Here is a 17071-nt window from a genome sequence, read left to right on the forward strand (position 1 = left end):
TTTCAGCATGCTCTAATTTTGCTAATACTGACAGCGCCTTCGCACCTCGCAGAGCCAATCGATACTCAACTCAAACCAGCTAAACTCTACATTAAATTCTACTCAAGCTTCCAAAGATGTCAGATATGTCAAGATGAACACCTCGAGTTCAAACATTTCACCATATTTATGTGTAAAAAAGCATCATAATGCAAACATATTTTTGTATAAAACTTGTAAAAGTTTAAGAGACAAATATCTGAAAACGTCAGCGCATAAACACTTAAAATAAAGTAGAAAACGAGACCTTTCAGTCCACTGCGCTGGAGGTTGCAGGTTCGGTGCCTTGCTCAGAGGCTCGGCGACTTTCCTTATCTAGTGTGAAGGATCCAAACCAGCAACCTTCGAGTAGCAAGCCGACTTTAGTTTCTGTTCATGTCATTCACACTAATACAGCAGTTCCCAAAGTGGGGGCGAGATGATTTCCAGAAACTTTATTTTTAGCAGCAGTGTGGATTCGAACTAACTATTAAAACTTATTATTATAGTTATTGTCCTCAGTGCGAACGAGCCTCATCAGTTCTCCTTTGAAATACTGTAAGATTCACGAAGAGTGGCAGGAGCGTTCATCACACGCCGGTATTTATGCGAAAAGACGTTCTCCGCGCTGGCTTTTCTGAATTTATAATTCTGAATTTAATTTCTGAAGTTGTTCCAAGGCGGCAGCCAGCGCTGTACGCGAGTTACAGGCAGCCTGTTCGTGTCCTGTCTGTGAGCATTTCACAGTTATGGGATGGATTTGTTTTTGTCCGTAATTTGTTAATAAAACAGCCGGTCTTACAGATTGTGCTCCTCTTTGTTTTAGCTCCGTCAGTCTGTGACCAAATCGAACCCCTGCACTAATACACACACATCACACACCAACAGTTACACACAATTCAGTGTGAAGTGTCAATATAAAGAGACGTTTTCTTAACTCGGTGCTCTCTCTCTCAAACACACACACACACACACACACACACACACACAAAGTGTGATCCGGCCGGTCTTTGCGTCTTAAAACATGTATTATTGATTTGAACAAGCAGCGGTGAAGTGGAGCGCGGCGCCACGGCTTTGTTCAAGGGCAAAGCTGCAAGCTAGCCACTTAGCAGGCTGACAGGGGAGCGAGAGGAGCGAGAGACACCGACAGACGGCGAGAGAGAGAGAGAGAGAGAGAGAGAGAGAGAGAGAGAGAGAGAGAGAGAGAGAGAGAGAGAGAGAGAGAGAGAGAGAGGACACATGTTTGTATGAGTTCTTACGTCGTAAAAATGCTTGTTCTTTGTTTTGAGACTGTGTTGGACAAATCAACAAATCAATTCCTGACCTGCCTGTTTATACACAGGCCTACGTTTGTGTGTGTGTGTGTGTGTGTGTGTGTGTGTGTGTGTGTGTGTGTGTGTGTGTGTGTGTGTGAGAGATCACTTTCAAACTTGCACTGACACATGTAGTTGTGTGTAACCTTCCCACTGCAGAGCACAAAGTTTTCGTTATGTCTGTGACGCGCCGAACAACACAGACTTCGATTACAGGTCCGTCACAAGGCAACAAAACGCTGTACCAAAGCATGAAAATCAATCAATAATCTGCCTTCTAGACCCGATACTGGCTATTTCAGGCCGATGTCATATCAATATTTAGGTGTTAAAATATGTGATTATTATGTATTGGCACAATATATATATTTTTTACTCCCTTAAAGTGTAACTGTAAATGTAAACTTCTATTTATTATCTCGCATAAAAGACATACTATTGACAAAATGATCAGGAGAGTTGATCTGTGCGTTACAGCCGATCGTTTTAATTCCTGGTCATTATGTGTCGGTTTAGAGTGGCTGACTTTACGGTGTCAGAACCGCCGCTGTGCTCGGAGACCTCCGGTGCTAAGCTAATTTAGCATGGCGTCCGATGGCTAGAGACGCCATCGGACGTGATAAAGAGAGGCTGATTTCTCCTCCGTGGCAGCAAACGAACCTGACGAACAGTAATGTGAATGTAACCGCTATAGCAGCAGGGCTACGACTGCGTACTGACAATCCCCCACACACAGCAGGACAGCCGCTAGCTCCGCTACAACACGGGGTCCCACACAGTGACTCTCTCGAGGGGGCACACGTGCTCCACCAGACCCCCACCAGCAGCTTGTCCTGGCTCGACTACCTCTTTAAACTCTTGAAAGCCCCTGAAAACTCAAGTATTCGCCTGTAACATTAAATATATGTGACTAAATAAGCGTCAGTCAAGGTTGGACTGAGCTGACACGTCAACAGATGCGTCTCCACGACAACTTCATCCGCTGACGAAGACCGTGTGATGCGGTCAAAAGGTCCAGAAACAGCACGTACGTTTTGTCAAACACGAACAGCGTTGGCAGAGATGAACAGAAAATACACAAACAAAAGAAACAGCACAGAGCCAACACCGTCCCCACTCCCACACACAGACTCCCAGCATGCATTTCATCCGAGGGTGCAGGGGCGGGTGGGCCGCATCGGTCGCTGCCTTGCACAATGGCTCGAGGCAGTGTGTGTGTGTGTGTGTGTGTGTGTGTGTGTGTGTGTGTGTGTGTTCTGACCGGAGTTCAGCAGCTGCTGCTCCATCACTCCGCAGCCCAGAACCTCCATCCAGTCGCCCTGGAAACGCACCTCCATCTCAAAGGAGGGATGAGTGAAGGGGAAGTAACAGTCGACCCACCGGACCTCCACATCTGAGCAGAGAGGGGAGGAGACAAGGAGAGGAGGCAAGGAGAGGAGACACGGAGAGGAGACAAGGAAGGGAGAGGAGACAAGGAGAGGAGACAAGGAGAGGAAACAAGGAGAGGAGAGGGGAGGAGACAAGGAGAGGAGAGGAGGAGAGGAGAGGAGACAAGGAGAGGAGAGGAGGAGGAGGAGAGGAGGCAAGGAGAGAGAGACACGGAGAGGAGACAAGGAGAGCAGAGAGGAGCAAGGAGGAGAGAGGAGGCAAAGGAGAGGAGAGGGAGGAGGCAAGGAGAGGAGACACGGAGAGGAGACAAGGAGAGGAGACAAGGAGAGGAGACACGGAGAGGAGGCAAGGAGAGGGGAGGAGGCAAGGAGAGGAGAGGGGAGGAGGCAAGGAGAGGAGAGGGGAGGAGGCAAGGAGAGGAGACAAGAGGAGAGGAAACAAGGAGAGGAGACAAGGAGAGGAGAGGGGAGGAGGCAAGGAGAGGAGACAAGGAGAGGAAACAAGGAGAGGAGAAAAGGAGAGGAAACAAGGAGAGGAGAGGAGGCAAGGAGAGGAAACAAGCAGAGGAGACAAGGAGAGGAAACAAGGAGAGGAGAGGGGAGGAGGCAAGGAGAGGAGACAAGGAGAGGAGACAAGGAGAGGAGACACGGAGAGGAGACAAGGAGAGGAAACAAGGAGAGGAGAGGGGAGGAGGCAAGGAGAGGAGACAAGGAGAGGAGACACGGAGAGGAGACAAGGAAGGGAGAGGAGACAAGGAGAGGAGACAAGGAGAGGAAACAAGGAGAGGAGAGGGGAGGAGGCAAGGAGAGGAGACAAGGAGAGGAGAGGAGGAGAGGAGAGGAGGCAAGGAGAGGAGACACGGAGAGGAGACAAGGAGAGCGGAGGAGGCAAGGAGAGGAGGCAAGGAGAGGAGAGGGGAGGAGGCAAGGAGAGGAGACACGGAGAGGAGACACGGAGAGGAGACAAGGAGAGGAGACAAGGAGAGGAGACACGGAGAGGAGGCAAGGAGAGGAAACAAGGAGAGGAGAGGGGGAGGAGGCAAGGAGAGGAGAGGGGAGGAGGCAAGGAGAGGAGACAAGGAGAGGAGACAAGGAGAGGAGACACGGAGAGGAGACAAGGAAGGGAGAGGAGACAAGGAGAGGAGACAAGGAGAGAAACAAGGAGAGGAGAGGGGAGGAGGCAAGGAGAGGAGACAAGGAGAGAGAGGAGGAGAGGAGAGGAGGCAAGGAGAGGAGACACGGAGAGGAGACAAAGAGAGGCGGAGGAGGCAGGGGAGAGAGAGAGAGGGAGGCAAGGAGAGGAGACAGGAGGAGAGAGAGAGACACGGAGAGGAGACAAGGAGAGGAGACAAGGAGAGGAGACACGGAGAGGAGGCAAGGAGAGGAAACAAGGAGAGGAGAGGGGAGGAGGCAAAGAGAGGAGAGGAGGAGGGAGAGAGAGGAGAGGGAGGAGGCAAGGAGAGGAGACAAGAGGAGAGGAAACAAGGAGAGGAGACAAGGAGAGGAGAGGAGGAGAGGAGACAAGGAGAGAAACAAGGAGAGGAGAAAAGGAGAGGAAACAAGGAGAGGGAGGAGGCAAGCAGAGGAGACAAGGAGAGGAAACAAGGAGAGGAGAGGGGAGGAGGCAAGGAGAGGAGACAAGGAGAGGAGACAAGGAGAGGAAACAAGGAGAGGAGAGGAGAGAGAGGGAGGAGAGGAGGAGAGGAGACAAGGAGAGGAGACAAGGAGAGGAGGAGAGGAGAGGAGACAGGGAGAGGAGAGGAGAGGAGACAAGGAGAGGAGACAAGGAGACAAGGAGAGGAGACAAGGAGAGGAGGAGAGGAGAGGAGACAGGGAGAGGAGAGGGGAGGAGGCAAGGAGAGGAGACAAGGAGAGGAAACAAGGAGAGGAGAAGAGGAGAGGAGAAGAGACAAGGAGAGGAGAGGAGAGGAGACAAGGAGAGGAGAGGGGAGGAGGCAAGGAGAGGAGACAAGGAGAGGAAACAAGGAGAGGAGGAGAGGAGACAAGGAGAGGAGACAAGGAGAGGAGGAGAGGAGGAGGCAAGGGGAGGTGACAAGGAAAGGAAAGGTGAGGAGAGGCGTGGAGAAGAGAGGAGACAAGCAGATCAGGAGATGAGGAGAGAAGAGGAGGGGAGAGGAAATGGAGGAGGAGAAAGGAGTACATTTTAGTAAACTGGAACTCTAAACTCCTCTAATATAATATCCGACCTCCTGACAGTCGGCCGTCTCACCTTCTCCGAACAGGTGAGTGACGAGTCGTGTCAGAGTGTGTTTCAGGTCGAACTCCACCAGCTTGACGGCCTCCAGACTGTGCGTTTCCTGTTTCTGAGGCGTCCGCCGCCCTCCGCCCTCGAACAGAGACAGCTCCTCACCATTCGGCACCTTAGAAAACAGCTGGGAGACGAAGGAAACATCTGTATCGCATCCTGACCTTCCAGCTAAAACCTCACAACTCAACATATTTCACGTTCAGCTTGAGGGACCGGATGGGACGGGACTACGTCTGTGGAAGCTAGGAAACGTTTTAAACATTTAACACCAATTTAAACAAGCAGCAAAAAGAATCTTCCCATAACGCAAACATGTTAAACTGTTTAAATATTATAAGTTTCTTTTTGGGTTTTATGTACGAAACATTTTTATATCCAATTTAGTCTTTTTATTGTGTTTTTTCTTTATTCAAGAAAAGACGGCGTAGTCCCTCATTCGTCCAGGAGTGTTCTATCGTAGAAAAGGTTTCAGTCGTAGTCGTCTGGACACTGTTTTCAGAATCAAGACGTTTTGAACGGGGTGTCAAGGAAGCCATTTTTGTGAAAAAAGAAAACCCCTCTTTGAACAGAAATGGTGGTCTGAGATTCAATCTGCCCAAAGTTTACCACAGTGTATTAACACCTTGGTCACGCCAATCACATGCTAATCAGGTACTTAACAGTGATGAGGGAGCCTGTAAACAATAGGCCTGATTACTGATTACTGGGCCATCATGGAAACTATTAGGTCAGTTTCAGGTGAAAATAGCTAATCAACAGATACTCAGGTAGATTCCTCCCTGAGGGCGGGGCTTAAGCAACACAGAGTAGCTTAAATTTCTGAGTTCCCGTCCCATTTTTTCACAATTGAGAATGACTTCCAGATGGGAGCCGAAACGTCTTGATTCTGAAAACAGCGTCCAGACGACTACGACTGAAACCTTTTCTACGTTATTCAAGAAAAGTTTACATTAAAGGAGATGAAAATAAAGCGGCTCAGCACATGAAACAAACAACCGGTCAGAAGAGACGGAGCTGAGCGCAGTTTTATCTTTAAATCTCTCGCAGCGTCCTACCTCGTGGTTGGAGAAGAGTCGGACTCCCTCCATCTGGTGGAAGACGGGGTAGTGACTGGCGTCGATCTCGTCCCGCCTGTAAACATCTCCGGCCAATAAGAAGGCATCCAGGCCGGACCTCACCAGCTCCATCTGGTGGGCGGAGGTGTGGGCGCGAAGCATCACTTTCCTGCTCATCAACACAAACATTAACAAGTTCAGTGACACATTTCTGATATAAAACTACTGTTAGGTTACGGTGATGAATCAGATCGTGTCCAACCAAACATCTTTTTTTTAGATTCAGCAGCTGAACAAGTTTAAATTCACAAGCTATGTTTGAATAAAAAGACACAGGTTACACTTGGTAAGTCGTTAGATTCCAGTTCTGATTCAGTAGAGAACTGTGTGCAGTGCAGTAAGTACATTTACTGAAGTACTGTCCTTTACACCACTAAATTTCAGAGGGAATTGTACTTTTTACTGCACTATATTTATTCCACAGCTGCATTTACTAGTTACTTTGCAGATGGAGATTTTACCTAAAACAATAACACACAAAACCTTGTTGAAGCTTGAACCAGTGGTTCCCAGCTTTTTTGTCTATTTGGACCCCAATCAACTTTCAGATGTCTCCGAGTTCTGAGCTCACTTCCACCAGAGAGACATTTCCCCTCTAAACTTCTCACATGGTTTCATTTAAAGAACTGTTTGAGACCCCAAAAGTTAAATTATCAAATATTTCACAAAACACAAAGATTAGAGAAAAGTCCTAAAACTGAAAACAGATTTGTGTATCAAAACTGTGTTTCTTCTTCTTTCCTCTCCCATCAATCATCTCACAGATTTATCTGGTGATCCTTTGGAGGGGCCCGACCCCTAGGTTGGGAACTACTGTACTAAACTAGCTAACTGTATATAACGCATAAACTAGCTAACTATATATAAAACATAAACTAGCTAACCGTATATAAAGTATAAACTAGCTAACTGTATATAAAGTAGTTAAAAGTAGCTAACTGTATATAAAGTATAAACTAGCTAACTGTATATAAAGCAGTTAAAAGAAGCTAACTGTATATAAAGCAGTTAAAGGTAGCTAACTGTATATAAAGCAGTTAAAAGTAGCTAACTGTATATAAAGTATAAACTAGCTAACTGTATATAAAGTAGTTAAAGGTAGCTAACTGTATATAAAGCAGTTAAAAGTAGCTAACTGTATATAAAGTATAAACTAGCTAACTGTATATAAAGCAGTTAAAACTAGCTAAAAATATATAAAGCAGTTAAAACTAGCTAACTGTATATAACGCATAAACTAGCTAACTATATATAAAACATAAACTAGCTAACCGTATATAAAGTATAAACTAGCTAACTGTATATAAAGTAGTTAAAACTAGCTAACTCTATATAAAGCAGTTAAAAGTAGCTAACTGTATATAAAGTATAAACTAGCTAACTGTATATAAAGCAGTTAAAACTAGCTAAAAATATATAAAGCAGTTAAAACTAGCTAACTGTATATAACGCATAAACTAGCTAACTATATATAAAACATAAACTAGCTAACCGTATATAAAGTATAAACTAGCTAACTGTATATAAAGTAGTTAAAACTAGCTAACTCTATATAAAGCAGTTAAAAGTAGCTAACTGTATATAAAGCAGTTAAACGTAGCTAACTGTATATAAAGTAGAAACTAGCTAACTGTATATAAAGTAGTTAAAGGAAGCTAACTGTATATAAAGCAGTTAAAAGTAGCTAACTGTATATAAAGTATAAACTAGCTAACTGTATATAAAGCAGTTAAAACTAGCTAAAAATATATAAAGCAGTTAAAACTAGCTAACTGTATATAAAACATAAACTAGCTAACCGTATATAAAGTATAAACTAGCTAACTGTATATAAAGCAGTTAAAACTAGCTAACTGTATATAAAGTAGTTAAAGGTAGCTAACTGTATATAAAGTATAAACTAGCTAACTGTATATAAAGTATAAACTAGCTAACTGTATTTAAAGCAGTAAAAGTGAAACTTCGTCCTCTGCATTTAAACCTTCCAACTAGAAAGCCACAGTACAACTCCCTGGGACCAACAGACAAGCTGCAGAACCAAACACAGATGCAAACAGAAAGAAAAGACATCACGACAGATGCATTGTGGGTGGGAAGCAGTGCCGCTCACCTGTTCAGGTAGTAGTTATCTCCTCGTTTTCTGCTGGGGTGGCCGGGTGGGATCAGCAAGCTGTCGAACAAATCATATAAAAGAATGGCTTGAACATATTCAGTAAAATGTTTTAGAAACATGACATTTATGTTTTAATAAAGACTCTCCAGATGTACTCCGAACATTTCACTGACTGCTGACATTTCAGTGCATTTACAAATCATATATTCTTGTTGCTTTGCTGTTTTCCTCAGTTCAGTTTGTTCTGAGGACATTTCGTATTCCCACAAATTTAACTAAGAAATGGAAATGTGGCAAAATAAAATGAAAACAAGAACAACTGAGTCCTGCTTGCTAATAATCTCACTTCCTCTGTAAACACAACACTGATAGAGTGTATTTTATTTTATTTTTAAGTGTCTGTGAAAGCCTATGTTGGACTGTATGACCAGTCAGTTAAGCTGATCATTCGTAAATCAATCAATCAATCAATCAGTCACGAAGCTGCTGACCTGTCAAAGTTTTGCTCCACAGTGACCACAGGGCTCAGGTTATCATGGACAGAGAAGAGAGGGTTTCCCCAGCGGCCGACGTAGGCACTGTGGAGGGTCGGAGAGAGTTATTACTGATGAAGGAGCGGAAAACAAACAACAACAAACAGTAACAGACACCAACAGCTTCACGGAGAATCTACAACATGAATAAACCTTGATATACTTTGTATGGAAACATCACTAAGAGGAAGGCATTAGACTAACAGTGGGGGAAAGTACAATTTTGTGGTACTTTACTTGAGCATTTCCATTTTATGCTACTTTATACGTCTACTCCAGAGGCAAATATTGTACTTGTTTACTCCACTTCATTTATCTGACAGCTACCAGTTAGATTTTACACAACAGATATCGTAACTTTATAAAATACAACACATTGCTAAAGATCAAACCAGCGGTTCCCAACCTTTTTGGCTTGTGACCACTTACAAAACAAACTGTATGTATAGCTATTATTATCATAATCAGGATAAGTTGTTTCAGTAACGCACTTATTTGTGAATCTGTAATGACACCGATATACACAGTTGAGTAAACCAGCGTCATTGTTAGGATTTTAATTACAGTCTGTATCTTAAAACGTATCAATCTCTGGATTCATACTCAAAGTTAGTAACAACTTTTAATTACTTAAACAAAGCTAAATGTTATTAATAACGTTTAGTTTTGTCTAAAATCTTCGTTTTGGACCAAAAACAACAATAATAATAGTTCAACATGTTACCAATAAAGCATTACGCTTCAAGGTCATAGACGGTAGTTTGAAGGTCAAAATACATCCAGACATCGATGTTAAAGAGGGCTAAACTTGGTTGAAAGGTTTTATTAGACCTGGAATACTTAACGACTGTTAAATATCGGTATTTCAGTGTCATGCAGTCATTGAAATGCTGTTGAAACAACAGTTTTATGTACTAGGTGCCTAAAAGAAAGCCCAGTTTTAAAGTGTAGATGTTTTTTTAGCCAAATTATTATTTATATACCAAAAGCATGCTCACTTGGCAGAACACCAACGTGTACCATTTATACAATACCCCTGCACAACTGCAGAATTGTTACTACCATTAATTTTGATTAAAAAAAAGATGTTATTCATGTGTTAAGTTTCATTAAAAAATCAGTGGTAAAAGGAACAAAAGTAGTGAGTAAAACACAACAGAGAGAAAAAAGCATTAATGGAAAGTAGCTGTTGATCATATTTTCGTCTTGTTTGAAAATTACCCAGCAGCCCTCAGGTGTCCTCAGAGTCTGCTGTGCTGCTGCTATCAGAGCATGCAGGCTTTTCTAAAGAGTAAAGTTCACGACCTGTGAAATGGCAGTCATAAACCACTGTCAGACAACACACTCAGTGACTTCTTAATGACCTATTAATGTAGTATTAATGCGCCGACTGCTGTGTGTTGGTTTTTTATGGCGAGTGTGGAGTACAATATAACCAGCAGCTTAGTGATATTTCGCTGCTGTGTGCAGTGCAGCAAACTTTTAAACTCGACTGTCCCTGAAGCCACATTGAGCCTGCGGAGGGAGTCAGTCAGCAGTTTCTGCTCCGAAAATAAAGAGAGAACACGGAAATATATACGAAATGTGGAAATAAGACGGCAGCTGATGAAGAGGGCAGCTGATTTTAAGGACAAACTGGTTTTATCTGGATGTGGAAGATGAGAACATGTTGAGATGTGTTGGACAGTATGCAGGACACACACACACACACACACACACACACATGCAGAGGACATTAAAACAGGGAGTCTTGTGAACGTTCACACCTGAAGTGTGAACATTCACATATAAAAGTTAAAATTTCACAACAATAGAACATTTTTTACACAGACGCAGCTCACTGCAGAGCTGACACAGTTAAAAAAAGAGTCTACAGTCATGCTAGCAGCTCTGTGAGGGTGCACTGAGGCATAGCGGTGTTTCGAGCTAAATGCTAACAACAACATGCTAACATACTCACAGTGACAATGCTAACATGCTTATAGTTAGCAGGTATAATGTTTACCATGCTCACCATCTTAGCATGTTAACATTTGCTAATTAGCAGTAAACACAAAGTCCAGCTGAGGCTGATGGGAGTTTTGCAGGTGTTTGGTCATAAACCAAAGTATTGGACATGTGAAAATGTTCACCTGCTGGTGGCGCTAGAGGAAGAGTCAGAGGATCACAAAAGTCTCCATCAATCCTCTGAGAACCATTAATGTCTGTTCCAAATATTGTGCCAATCCATCCAGTAGTTGGAGATATTTCGGTCTGGACCAAAGCGGCTAGCATGGCTAAAAAGAAATTATGTAACCATTATCTATTAAACTATTCAAAATGAAATGCGCATGATTAAATGTCATAATGGTATTTGATTGAGTACAGATATCAACGTGAACTTAAAGTTTGTTTGGGCGTCACGTAGAAATGGCAAGATGTAACACGTGCTTTATTTTGATGCACACGTGTCCAAATCTGTCCCTCTTAATAATTAAAGGATCAAACTAGAAGACTTAATGTTTAAATCCCCACCAGCGTCCCCTGGAGCCCGCAGTGTTCATTACAGCCACAATATAAAAGTGTTGGACAGAACAAACAACACCCCGATGATTGATCTGTTCTTAAAGCCTTACCAGTAGTGGAGATAAAAATGTAAACTCTGTCCTGAGGGTGGCGCTAGAGGAAAGGTCATGGGCTCATTAAAATCTAAATGGTTCATCCTCTGGGATGCAGAAATGGGATCAGGGCATTTACTGACAATCTGCTTTTCCAGTTTTAATATATGTTTGTGTACAAGTGGACATTTTGACATGATGATTACACTAGACAAGGGTCAGGGGGTCATATAAAAACATCAGGATTCATCCTCTGGGGACCATGAATATCCACATCCATCTTTTTTCAAGGCAAACGCTTTTATCAAAGTGTTGGATGGATGAAGATAAGAACTAGTTTCATCTACAGGCCTTGCTGCTAATAGTTCAAAACAATTTACAAATAACTTTTTAAAAAAGTTTTTTAGAACCAGTGTTACATCTCAACTCATAGTTTGGGGAATTTATAAAGATGATCAACTACTGTTCTCATTCTCCGCCTAGACGTAAAAGTTGGCATCGATTGTTGAAAGGCACTCTGGGAAACGAAAGGAAGAAGTGGTCAAAGCAGGCAGAGTAAGAGGAACAAATGGGAAAATGTTTCTTTAACATCTTGTCAGTTATCAACTCTCCAATCATTCATTCGGGTTTGTTCTGCCCAGTACTGGTGAGTATTGGTGGTCAAAGTTTTGGTGCCGAACATGGTGGAGGACTCCACCTTTACTCGCTGCGTACCTGTAGAAGTGAGCTTTGATTCGCTCCTTGATCAGCCACAGAGGATGATGGGATCGGTTGTGGAGGTTGCGGCCGACCTTGGCCAAGATCTTCGGCGTGACGTTGGTGAAGTCATCGCGGGGGTAGGAGTGGCCCAACACCTCCACCGAGTCCTGACCAATCACAGGCTGAGTGGCGGGGCCATCCGTGCTGAGTCGTCTCCATGATGCTGTGCTGCCATTGGCTAAGAGCGTTGACAGGCAGCAGCGATGCAGCAGAGGAAGTGGCGGGGACTGTAGGACGGGGAGGAGCAGGGAAAGGGGGTTGTTGCAGAGTCTCATGATGATTGGTCCATGGAGCTGGAAAGACATTAGAGAGACATTAGGATACAATACGATATAATTTCATCAGCATGTACCTGCATGTTAGAAACACACAGACATGAAGCAGGCACAAACAGAAAAGGAAGCAAAGTGAAAGAAGAAACTAGCGAATATCCACATGGAGAAAAGAATCATACAGTAATATAACCTGATTTTAAAACCTTTCACAACATTGTTACATTTCTGCTTTGTTGCACATTTATTGTTAAGTCTGAGGACATAGTACACTGGACGACTGTTCACTGCAGTTTCGGAGTATGTTGGTGACCAAAGTGAAGGAGTTCATGTCTGTTGGGGTCTTGTTCACAAGTGAGGGTAAGATGGAGTGTGAGATCAACAGGGGGGACGGTGCAGTGTGGGCAGTACTGCAGGGTTGTACCAGTCTGTCCCACTGAAGATTCACCAGTTGATTTACATTTGAACCCTCACATCTGGTAGGAAGCTGGGCTGAATGAGTTTCCTCTGCACGGTGTCTGGTCACTTAAATGGACAGGCTGAGGCGCTCAGAAGGAGGTTGGAGCAGAACCACTGGCGGAGGTTGGAGCAGGAACCAGTTGAGGTCATTTGGGCATCTCATCAGGATGTCTCCCTGTGGAGGTACTCTGGACATGCCCAACTGAGGGAAGACCTTGGGACAGAGCCAGAACACAGTAGAGGGATTATATATCCCATCAGGCCAGGGAAAGCCTTGTGATTCCCCAGGAGAAGATGGAGGACATAGCTGGGAAGAAGGCGACTGGGCTACCTTACGTGAGGCCTCAGTATGGTTCCACCGTCAGAAAGGGGTTTCAGATGCTGTTAGATGATCCAACAATCACACTGAGGCTTTTAGCCTGCTGACAGAGAACCCCTGGACATGGATAATGTGTGGAAAGGGGTTTGGATGAATGGATTTCATTTTTAGGGGCGGCATGGCCCAGGAGGTAGAGCTGTCATCTAGTAATCTGAAGATTCCTGGTTTGATCCCCGGCTCGTGTTGGTCTCCACCAACTTCTGAGAAAAAGATCTGGTCCTTTAGCTTCTTTCTTTACCAGTTAGTCTCTAACTGTGTTTGTCTGCTGTTTGGCGCTGAGCAAGTTTTGACACAGACTGGTTTAGGTGCTCCCTGATCAGTCAAAGAGGCTTCAGTCATCAAATTGATCATTTCAGTTAACAGTAGAGAGGGAAACGACCGGGACGTGAATCAGAGCCGATCGTAAAAAAAAAAAAAAAAAAACACACCAGCTTCTCAGTGTAGGTCAGATGGGGTGAGAGCTAGAACTGCAAACGCACACACACAAAGGTAATTTCTTCATATCGGTTATAATTACACTAATAGACAAACAGCAAAGTTTAAAATGAGACAAAGTGAGCAGACTCAGCTGGTTCTGTTTCTCTCTGTCCTTTTCCTTCTTTCCATCATTCAACCTCTGACAGGAGACGAGACAGCCGCCCTTTTATCTGTCCCCCCTCAAATATTTGTCCATCCTCGCACGCACACACACACACGCGCACACACACACACACACACACACACACACACACACACACACACACACAGGGAGCATCCCTGAACAAGACAAAGGGTGTTGCATTGCAGTGGCATTGCAGCAAAATAGATTACTGTTAAAAATCCATGAAGCTTTTACCTCTGCTCTGCTGCTGGTGTCATATTATACTGGACTGGACAGGGCAGTGTTGAGGTCACACACACACACACACACACACACACACACACACAAAACAAAACTGGTTTTTGGGTGAAGGGACACCTGAAGGTCATTTTGACTTTAACAGGAACACAAAAGTAAAGTACGTAGATGACATAGCAGTAAAAGCACCGATAGTGACCCCTACACGAAATAGCTGGACAGAATGAACAACTAACTGAAGATTTGTTTGCAGAGTAAAAGCTGTAAAATCAAAAAATTCTTCCTCTGAAAAGCATTAATATGCTCAGTAAAGGTCACGGCAGCTCGGCCATTATTTGTCTTGTGTACAAAGTTCATAATTTATCCGAACGCAGGCACTAAAAGAAAGGTCATGTAAAGACCAAAACAGACAGAAGTCCTCTGCAGAGCACAGAGGTGTTAACAGGGTTTCCCGCAGTGTTTTACAGTGGAGGCGGGCCACCTCGACTGAAACAAAGACCACCCCCACTAACATCAAAAAAATTAACACACCTTTATGAAGTAAAACCATGAGGGGAAAAGACACAGCAAGTCGTATTTAATGAGAGCAACTACTGTTTTTGCCGTCAACCTGTCTAAAGTGGATTTGTATCCTTCTGCGTTGCTTCATTCTTAACATCTAGATTTCAGAGAGTTGAGGTTCAAGGTCATTTATCCAGAAGTCGACCTATAACATGTGGCGTCCCACAGGGAAGTGTTTTCGGCCCCTTTATGTTATTATTAAATGTGAATAAATCTGCTTGTAGTGGCATTTTAAGTGTAAGTGTAAGCTTATAATCCTGGTCACAAGTTGTATGTAATGTTTAATAAATAGTTTTTTGGATGTTTGACTTTGTGTGATTTCATTGATGATGATTTTATTTTTATTTATTGGGTGAATTTGTTCGCAATATAATGTTGTTCGGTCAGCTGGACTTTACTTTCTTTACATCGAGGACCACAATGGAAAAAAAGTCTTGTACTTTATTATGTCATCATTGACATTTTTGTTAATGTGTGTGATTTACTATAATGTATTCCTTCTCATTATGTCAATTAAACTAATCTACTAATTAAATTGGTCACAAGATGAGATGCCTAAAGATCTGGGTGTCTTACCAGCTGGTACAGTACATTTCATGGCTGCATTTTAGATTTTTAGATTGTAAAAGTGGACATTTTGTCCCAGCATTAGAGTTATGGTCATGGTGTCACCAAAACCATTAAGATTCAGCCTCTGGGGACCATGAATACCCACAGCAGAAGGAAGCCAGTCGTTGTTAAGATATCTTGCATTGGACTAAGTAATGTTTATGTTACATAATGTTGGTCAATTTGTCAATGTCAATAACTTATTTCAATGTAATATACTTTTTTTTATTTCATACCAATGACTTAAAGTATAAAAGACTTATTTTCCAATAAATGTATTAAACTGACTCCATATTTCCAAATATCCTGTTTGCAGCAAACAACTAATTGTTGTAACAATTGCCAAGGGAAAGGTCTTTGAATACATATTTCATATTTTCTTGTTGACTGTATTTCATATGCACAAAGGATTATTTCTGTTATTTTAATATTCATCATTTAATCCATGAAATGTCAAGAAAATAATAATAAAATGCCCATAACAAGTTTCTAGAGCCCAAAGTTATTATATTATTATATTAAGCTATACTATATTCACTTTACATTTATATAAAACAGCAAATCCTCACAAACAAGAAGCTGGATCAAGAGACTCCCTTGGCGTGCCTCCACTCAAAGGCTGACAATCACGATTAATAACTGTGATCACAAAATCTCTGACAATGATTTGGACCTTCATCTCCGTCACTGTGCAGCCGCCATGCTGCAGTGACAGATTCTCTGTGGGCCTGAGAAATGTCTGATGGTCTGGAAAAGGTGAAGAAGCCCTTCATCTTACATGATGAGAAAAGGTCTTGTGACATTTCCAGACAATATATAGCCCGACCTGCGGTGGATGTACGTGATCCTGCCGTGTTGGTGTTGCTGTGCAGCTCGGTGAGGGTTCAGACTAATTTAAAAGACGTAACTTCACACGAAATAAAATCTGTATAGTTTTTCCAATACCGTTGCTCTAATGGTACGCCACTTGAAAGAAAATGGCTAAAATATCTCCCCTTGGTTGGCCTCCATCTTGGCTTCACGTCTCATCTTTTCATCTCTTTGGGACTGACCTTCTTCCAAGCATGTGATCATCACCATATGTCTGTTCCCATGGCACCAAACACCGCCACACGTCCATATATGGACGCCTACGCACATGTACACACATGTACAGTAAATACACACATAGCGCATGTAATAAACTGCAGAGAGCTGGAGCCCTGATCCGACATGCAATGATAATCTAGATTAATGTTTGTTAAGATTTCAAGTACCCAGGCAGGAAGTCAAACATATTCATGCTTCCAACAGATATCTGGTTTTCTTTACCGCAGCAGCAGCATTCAGACTATTACTGGACAGAAAAACTGCAAACTGAAACCAAACCAGTGCAAAGTGACCCACGACGACAGTATTAAACAGCAGAGAAACACCAACCAAACCTGATCAGAAAACACTTCTATGTGTTGTTCTAGACAGCACGAACAAACAACAGTTGTTTGTTGTTTAACGCGGAGGACATGTTGGTCTGTTAATGAAGAATTAATTGTCACTGCTGAACAATTGCACAGAAAACTTATGGAGATAATAATGGAGCCCAATACATTTCTCTAATCAGAATTAAGGAAAACTATTTTATTGAATTTCACTTCTCAGACTTCTCATTTTAAGCCAGCAAACAAAAAAATAAGACAAAATGAACTTTTACGCTTAACGTCTTTATTATTTGGATGTTTGAAAACAGCCCATGTAAATGTCATCAGGTCATTTTTGGACAGGCAGTTAACAACTAACTAGCTCACTAGCTGTCGAGTGTAAATGACAGCAGATGGTGAACAGTAGCCAGAATCTACCAGGTTAACT

General features: G+C 42.9%; 2 protein-coding genes across 8 annotated transcripts in view; both read right to left on the minus strand.

Moving 5' to 3' along the window:
* LOC122866462 (protein NLRC3-like) overlaps positions 1–17071 on the minus strand; it is an 876731-nt gene that overhangs the window by 332812 nt on the left and 526848 nt on the right. The gene's annotated exons all lie outside the window — the stretch shown is intronic.
* The window catches only part of fars2 (phenylalanyl-tRNA synthetase 2, mitochondrial), a 148421-nt gene that overhangs the window by 102094 nt on the left and 29256 nt on the right, over positions 1–17071 (minus strand). For all 3 annotated transcript variants that reach the window (XM_044176210.1, XM_044176211.1, XM_044176212.1), the window contains exons 3-8: positions 12064–12401; positions 8711–8797; positions 8217–8276; positions 6047–6215; positions 4953–5115; positions 2596–2727 (exon numbers count right to left, since the gene is read on the minus strand). In XM_044176210.1, the coding sequence (XP_044032145.1) occupies positions 2596–2727; positions 4953–5115; positions 6047–6215; positions 8217–8276; positions 8711–8797; positions 12064–12383 (931 nt within the window). In that variant the 5' untranslated portion in view covers positions 12384–12401. The remainder of the gene's footprint in view (positions 1–2595; positions 2728–4952; positions 5116–6046; positions 6216–8216; positions 8277–8710; positions 8798–12063; positions 12402–17071) is intronic.

This window comes from Siniperca chuatsi, linkage group LG19 (genome assembly GCF_020085105.1).
Source record: "Siniperca chuatsi isolate FFG_IHB_CAS linkage group LG19, ASM2008510v1, whole genome shotgun sequence".
Lineage (NCBI taxonomy): Eukaryota > Metazoa > Chordata > Actinopteri > Centrarchiformes > Sinipercidae > Siniperca > Siniperca chuatsi.